At 37.4% G+C, this 7801-nt stretch overlaps 1 protein-coding gene across 2 annotated transcripts in view; it reads left to right on the top strand.

Moving 5' to 3' along the window:
• Nucleotides 1–7080, top strand: part of RPAP2 (RNA polymerase II associated protein 2) — a 66551-nt gene extending 59471 nt beyond the window's left edge. For both annotated transcript variants that reach the window (XM_006021824.3, XM_025201901.1), the window contains exons 12-13: nt 5153–5302; nt 5894–7080. In XM_006021824.3, coding sequence (XP_006021886.1) covers nt 5153–5302; nt 5894–5900 — 157 coding nt within the window. In that variant the 3' untranslated portion in view covers nt 5901–7080. The remainder of the gene's footprint in view (nt 1–5152; nt 5303–5893) is intronic.
• Nucleotides 7081–7801: the final 721 nt, after the last annotated feature.

Genomic DNA, 7801 nt, shown 5'->3' on the forward strand with positions numbered 1-7801 from the left:
CCCATGGGTGGGGGGCGCATGTGTGTGCTCAGCCCCACCCCCCCCACTTATGCTTGGACCCCCTCTACATATTACACTTAAGGCGTGATTCACTGGGTAATTGTGCCTTAAGTTGTGACACAGCTACATGTTCAACCAATTGTTGTGATTAAAACAAGCAATAAGCTACAACGTTATTCCACTAAAATGTGTAATCATTTTGTAGCTTGTTCTAATCACTCCTTAAATGAACTTGTGGCCAAGTGCTCCCTGTGGCAGGCAGCCCCATCAACTGAGGGGCTCCCAGCTACAGGGATGCAGCACCCATTGCCAGCCCTGCAGCTAACAAAGCTCGAAGTGGTGGCAGCATCATCAGCTGCAGGGCTTGCAGCAGGGAGAACGCTGCCGTTGCCCCCCTCTATCCCCTCCCTCCCCCCCATGAGCCTCTTCAGCTGTGGGGCTCACAGATAACACTGCTGCCGCCATGAGCCTCTGGAGGTACAGGTCTCGCAGCCATGGGAGCCAGTGCTGGGGGAATCCAGGATTGTGATCCTAGGCTCCCCCTGCACCAGCAATAAGGTGTGATAAGGATCTAATGTGTGATCACACAATCACGCCTCCTGCCATGCATGTGTGGCATGGCAAGATGCGCGATTGTGCGTATCGCACATTACATCCCATTGCACCTTTACCTGCATGTGTAGAGGAGCTCTTAGAAGCAGCCAGAGGCTTGTACCTTTTCCTGTTGAAGTCAACAGCAAAGCTCCCATTGGCTTCAACCATGCAGAAGTAGCCCTTTATCATTGTTAGAAAAGCAGCTGCCAGTTAATTGATGTTAAAAAGGGAGTGACAGATTATAAGCATTTGTTAATGCCAAAAGGATCCTGTTTACCAACAAAAATTAAGCATTTTCTAGGTAAACTCCTGAAATAGGTTTAATAGGGTGCACTGAGTAGAATTATCTTTGAAAGACAATTTAATAGGGAAAAATCTGTAGGTAATGGTATGAAATTCCTTACTGTTTGAACAAATGTGTTTAATAGTGTTTATCTGAAGAGTAGCAGGGATTTGGCTGCTGTTTGAGGAAGTCCAAAAGTGGTATGAAAGGTATGAAATTTTTATTCACTACTAGATTTCTCCAATAATTTTGTTCTTCTCTCATGTACATACCTAAATATTAACTACAGGAGGATTCAGTATGATTTTGTATGAGAATACACCACTCAGAATGCAAAGTTTGTGGGGAAAGATTTTTGTTTTTATTCCATAACAAACGGCTTGTGTGTGCACAGATCTGCTTTTGAAAGTCAAGTCTTAACCCTCTGTATTTAAAGCCCAAAGCAGATTAAAAAATCTGGAGCCACTTAAAAATGTCTATTGTTCTCCAGTACTGCAGAGGTAGCACTTCATACAATCAGAGTGTTTTGGTACCAGCAATCAGAAAATCATGACTCTTGGTGCAAATAAGTTATTATCATATACCTCCTCTTTAACTCTGAGGTTGGATGACTTGCAGAATACTACTACTGTACTAATAATAATAATGCATCTCTGGGCCTTTCTTCTGTTATCCTTTACCTGCATGTGTAGAGGAGCTCTAAGAAGCAGCCAAAGGCTTGTACCTTTTCCAAACCAGCTGTCAGAACTGACACCTCTGATCTTGATCTCTCAGCACTTCCTCTGTTCCTTTTCTGATTACCCTGAAACAGTTTGACAATCTGAAGGTGTACTTGTATTAAAATACTGATCTGCAAAAAGTAGTCAGCATACCCCACAGTATGAAACAAGCTGCTTGGTCCTCTTTCATAATGAATAGAAGAAATACCATTGAACCCACTGGCTGTGTCCACACACGTGTGGACATTTGGTTCCCCGGGGACAACTAGCAGCAGCACAGGGAACACCTGTGCCACACGTGCTCTGGCGCATGGCAGATTACCGTAGGTAGGGTAGGGGAGACTGGGACCAACAGTGGGGTGGCCCCAGCAGCCTTAAATGGGATCGTGGGGGCCTCCCAGGGCTGCAGCAGTGGCAATCCTGCTGCACGGAGCCTGGCCGACAGCCAGAGTACAGCTCCAGTTTTAGCAGTGCACACTGCCCCCACATGCACTGCCCTTTTTTTTTTTCCTGTGGGTCTTTATATCCAGGGGTCAACCCCCCGCCGGGCATTTCTTGCTTACATCACAGAGAACAACTGAACATGTGGTGTGTGGCACTGCAGACGTGTCTGCAGCACCACATACTGTATGGCCGCGCTCACCTGCACATGGCTACTCTGTACAAATCTTTTCTGTGAAAGACTCATGTTTGTACATGTCCTGTCCATTTTATTCCAAGTTTTGTGTGTTTACCTCACGCTTTTCTTAATGTTTGTATTTCATAATGTGGCCACTTTTGTGCAGTGGTTTAACTATTCAGCACATCATACATATTAAATGGAATGCCAAAAGGAATGAAAAATAATCCAAAAGATCATAATCTGTTAGACCGCAAAAAAATTACCAGTTTTCTGCCCCCATAAAGAAATAAAGTTTTATTTTAACTTTCTCAATGTCAGTTTTATATTAATGCAAATATTTAATGTATTTTATTGCATCCTTTACCTATGTTCTGCCACTGTTTTGCTTGATTCAAGACTTATTTTAATTTGTAGCTTTGTTCAAATGGAGATTTACTCATAATGTTAATTTCCAGAGGGTGTCTCAGTGCTTACTCAAGTAAAACTCATATTAACTGATTAATTTCTAGGAAGCTTCAAGATGTTTTTTATTTACCTTTTAATTTAGTTTAAACTCATGTAAGACTATATGCGTTTTTTTACAAGCGTCTCCTGAAAGGAATACATCTTCCAGTCCCTTGACCACACTTTATAATTATTTACCTAAATGAATACATTTTTATAAAGTGGAAATATTCAGTTACTGTTGTTTGAATATTATTTCTGATAAATGACCTTGAAAGTAAAATTTGGTATTGAGGTTGAAACTGTCTAAAGCTGACTTGAGTGTTGGGATATGGTAGTGTAAAGGCTGTGCTTTGCAATATTTTAGCACAGGAAGTTAAAGGTTTAGTTTTAGGCTTCAGCACCTTACTATAAGATTTTTTTTTTTTTTTAAAGACACTGATCAATGGGGCAAACATACTAGTGATAAACAGTTGAAGCTATTTGAATGGTATCTCTGATCATGAAATATAAAGCTGGCCTGGATAAGGTTGTGTTTTATGTGCTCCAGTTCTAATCGAAAACTTGTAAACTAAAATTAACAGTATTTGAATCTGGTTCCCTAGGAGGTGTATTTTTATACAGATTCACAGTGTACACTGGATTACAACTTACAGTATTAGCAATACTGTATATTTTTCCTGGGTCCGTAATAGAATGCTTTTTGTTATCATTTATGGTGTTTTTGATGGGACAAGCCATGAACAACAAGATACTGATGTGCTTCACTCATTATTTCAAATGCAAAAACCTACTCGTATTTTAATACTCATTTTTTAAAACTTTAGCAGCTGGCCTTATTTAAGGGTTTGAGGTTTCTTATTACTGTGTGCCCACAACTTCCATAGAGTGCTCCAGAGTCGCATTGCGTGCTTCATTGAGTGAATCTGATTCATATTGAGATTTACACTGAGTATTACAGATGCTTCAGTCTGGGTACAAATGTAAAGGAAATCAGCAGGTTGTCTTAAGTGTAAAGTAAACTAACCAAAGTGATTATATGCACATTTTTAGCTTCATTTTGGGAAAAAAACTTTCTAATCAGTGGAAGTTGAGAGGGCTTGGCTCTACACAGCAGTACTGAGAAACCTATCCAGATGGAAAAAATTCTGAAGATTTTTTTTTTTTAAATAGCAGACTTCTTTAAAGAACTAAATTGACCAGAATTAAATTGGTCATATAATTTTTTTTTATTTAAAAATTATGAATTGCCAAAATCAGATTTATTGTTTGCTCGTTAAGTTTATTAATGGGAAGTGCATTCTAATTTAGTTTTGCTCAAGCATTCACTTTTCAAAATTCATACCATTTCCTTTTTGTGTTAAAAGTAATCAGGTCTGTATGTAAAGTATATTTGGAATCGGTTAGAAAAATACCACCTGTAAAATTTAAGTTTGTTAATGTTCTGATTAATGACTTCTGAGATTTATTTTTTTCCTCTTTAAAATTAGCCAAAAATATCTTTGTCTGACTATCCATCTTGTTAGGGTTTCTGAAAATAAAGCAATTGTACACAGCCCACTCTATAAGACAAGTATTACTTAAATTGTTTTAGGGTGCAGAGATGTCCTACTGAGGAAATGCACTGCTCTGATTACTCTGCTGCCTTCATTGATCTGCAGCTTCTGAGTTATTTTATTCATATTTCATGTGCCCAGTGGCAGTGAGTAAAGTTAAATTAAATAATAATCTGAGAGGCCTCTGTGGGAAGTTTCCAGGTATTTGGAGAAATCTTGGCTTGGAACAAAATGAATTTACTACATAAAAGCTTTTTCAGTGATGTGATTTGTAGAGACCTTTTTAAATAAATAAACAGACTAGACTTTACTAAACAGACCCTACTGTAGTCCTCTAGGAAATAATAATATGAAACTTTATTGTGCCTGTGTCTTTATGACCAGGTAGAACTCCCAAAAATGATGATTTGCTGGTAATTTGTGGTATAAAATACTCTTTATATGCTCTAAGGGAAAAATTGTTTCACAGATCACTTACTACTTCAGAACTTTTACCAGAGGAATTATTGCTTTTGATAATTACAGTGCAAACAGTTGCATTATACGTTTTTATTCTGTTCAGGGTCTCATAAAAGCTTAATATTCAAAGTTCATTAAAAGTGATTTTTAACGTAGTCTGCATTACGTAAGCTGGGCATAAAATTGATTTGAGATGGAATGAATTAATTACTTGTCCAACTTCAGTTACGTAACTGATTTAAAGCTGCTTTGAGTTTGACCAAATCTGAAACAAATTCATATCTTAATTACTCTTGTGTTTTAGTGTAACCTATAAGCAATAAAGTTTAAGGTTTAAAATAGGATGATGCTAGAAATATCTTTCTTCCTAGGTAACTTTAATGGCTGACATTTTCTCTCTAAAGTGCACCAGCCTTGCTCTTCCTGTTGAGACACTTAACGTTTTCTATTTTCTGTATTCAATGTGGTCTTTCAGGTTGTCACAGAGCATACCGGTCTTTGAGAATTCTCAGCAGAGCCCAGTTTATACCCAGTTTTTGTCTACGTTACTGGAAGAATTGCATTTTACAAATGAAGACCTTGAAAGTTTAACAAGAATATTTAGAAAAGACTACTTTCCTGAATGGTTAGTCATCTTAAAACTTTTTTTTTGCTTTGCATAAGAATTTGAACTGATTGATAAGGGTTTTAATTATGAATTTCTTAAAAACAAATACTGATGGTGTAGATTGTATCAGTAAGATGAGAAAAGAACTAAAGTATTTTTAAAGGAAGAAATTAGATAGCTATAGTATGAAAATGAGTAGCACCATTTTGTCATTTACAGTTACTGCTTATAATTTTGCACATTAATGTTTTTGCAATATCCAGTAGCAAAATAGCAGAATTTTTGGGTGGAATTTTATTTATATGCTACTAACAATATAAAGTACATTTTGCAGTATGGGGACAGTATCTGACTCTTATATTTGTCGTCCTTTTTATTCAAATGAAATGCGTACTGGCAAGTTAGATTACTAAAACTTTAAAATACATAATATTTTGAAGACCCTTGCTTTTCGTTAGAAACCTGTTTTATTTTTGCTTGATATTGAGACTAGTTTTTACTTTCTAAATAGGTTAGAAGAAATGTCTTCTAGCATTAGTACTAGCCATGCTTATGTGATACAATAGTACTTTTAAGGTTACTAATCAACTTGTTTTTTCTTACCCCCAGTAAATGATGAGCAACTTAAATCTCTTCTACTGTATTTGAACCAGTGCTGTGGTGAACAACAGAACATTTCAGGGGGTGTTTTATGTACAAAGCTGAAATTCAGTTTGCCTTCTTGCTGTCATTATTACATCTTTCACCTGAAGAACAGTTCTGAAATGTTTTGGAAAAGCTGAAAGGTACAAGATTTGTTCAAGTTATGCATGAAGCTAAAATGAATTTTGGAAGGTCTGAAAATTGTCCATTTAGAAACAGCAGTGAGAATTTTGGATATTTTTCCTTTATTGATAAATCTTTGGAGAAACACTGCTTACAGTAGTTGGGGAGAAAAAGAAAAGCGCACATACTAGCATCAAGGAAGGAAGAATTCCATTGTTAACATCTTTTATGTTGTTCCCTTGCATGGAGCAGTGGTTTTTCAAGAAAAGGCTGAAAACAGCACAAGCATTTCTAGCCTGTAGTCCAGGAAATGACCTGTGTATCTTGCTATTTATGATAAAATAATGTATTAAAACTTCTGTAAAATTTGAGAATTTAAAATATCCTGTACTACTAATATTCTTGCTTGTATAAAATTTACTACTATGAGTTTATTTTTTGAATAATTAAAATACGTTTTTTTTCAGTAGTTGAATGTTTTTATAGTTGCTGCACTGTTTGTCTTGCTGGGCAAAGTGTGTCATATCACAGTTGTAAACGAAGTGCTTTATAAAACCATGTGAACTGTTGTAATTCTTAGTATTGTCAAAAGATGGTGTATTGTGCAGTTCTTTAGATGAACATTGCTGAATTTAAAATCACAGTTGCATTTCAACAAACAACAAAAATTGCAGTTGATGACAATTGCCAATTAACTAGTGATGGCATTTAAAATAGATACTGCAGCTATATTTGTTAGCATTGCTATGCAGCAATTCAGTTTGTAAATGCGGAGTTTATTCCTTTGTAAGAATTGTAATTGGAGTGCATACTACACTTAGTTATATTACTGAGTATTTCTTTCATGATTATCAAGAGATAGATATTCTTCTTACTGATAAGTATTAGCAGTATTACTCAAGGAAGCTACATAATGCCTACTTATTCAGCTGCCTAATAGCAGTTCCTAACTTAGCACAATAAAGCAACTAGTATGTTTAGTTTACTGTATTTACTCGAATATAAGACAAGGTTTTCCCCCCCCCCAATCAGCTTGGAGAAAACAGCTCTTCATGTTACATCTGCATACAAGGAAGCTTTCCTAAATACATTGTATATTATTAAACTGGTACCAAAAGCAACATGTTCTCAATAATGGAAACCAACTATAAAGTTAGTTAAAAGCAGCCAAAACTGAACATGACTATAAAACATCTGGCCCATAGGGAGGAAACATACTGATTGGAGCCTTTTCATGTCTGTGTGACTCTTAAAAACAAAAAACAGGCAGTTTCTCCCCTAGGAGGAAATGAGCACCAGAGCTGGAGGCACTGTAACACCGGGCCAAACACTCAGAGAGGCTGAAGCAAGGTCTAACACCCGCTCCTAATGCCAAAAATGGTGATGGAAACCCTTTTTTGGCCCTTAAAAAAACACAGGGAACTGGCACTGGACCTGGAGGTATTGCAATATCAGGCCAGCACCAGGGGGGCCAGCGCCAGGCCTCACACTCTCCCCTTGGTGCCAGAAATGCTTGATCTTAGCCAGAAAACCAAGATGCTGATGGGAACCCACCAAAGGATAGGCCAGCAGAGTCTATCTGAATAAAATACATGGTACTGCCCCTTGTGCTCAGTCCCCTTCAGCATTTACTCTTTCAAGTCATAGTGAGCAATTACATTTCAACTTCCTTCCCCCCCCCACCCCTCACACACACACACACACGCACCGCTGAGCTGCACCTTTCTTTCCCATTTCCAATGAGTCCTGTTT

This window comes from Alligator sinensis, unplaced genomic scaffold (assembly GCF_000455745.1).
Source record: "Alligator sinensis unplaced genomic scaffold, ASM45574v1 scaffold199_1, whole genome shotgun sequence".
Taxonomy (NCBI): domain Eukaryota; kingdom Metazoa; phylum Chordata; order Crocodylia; family Alligatoridae; genus Alligator; species Alligator sinensis.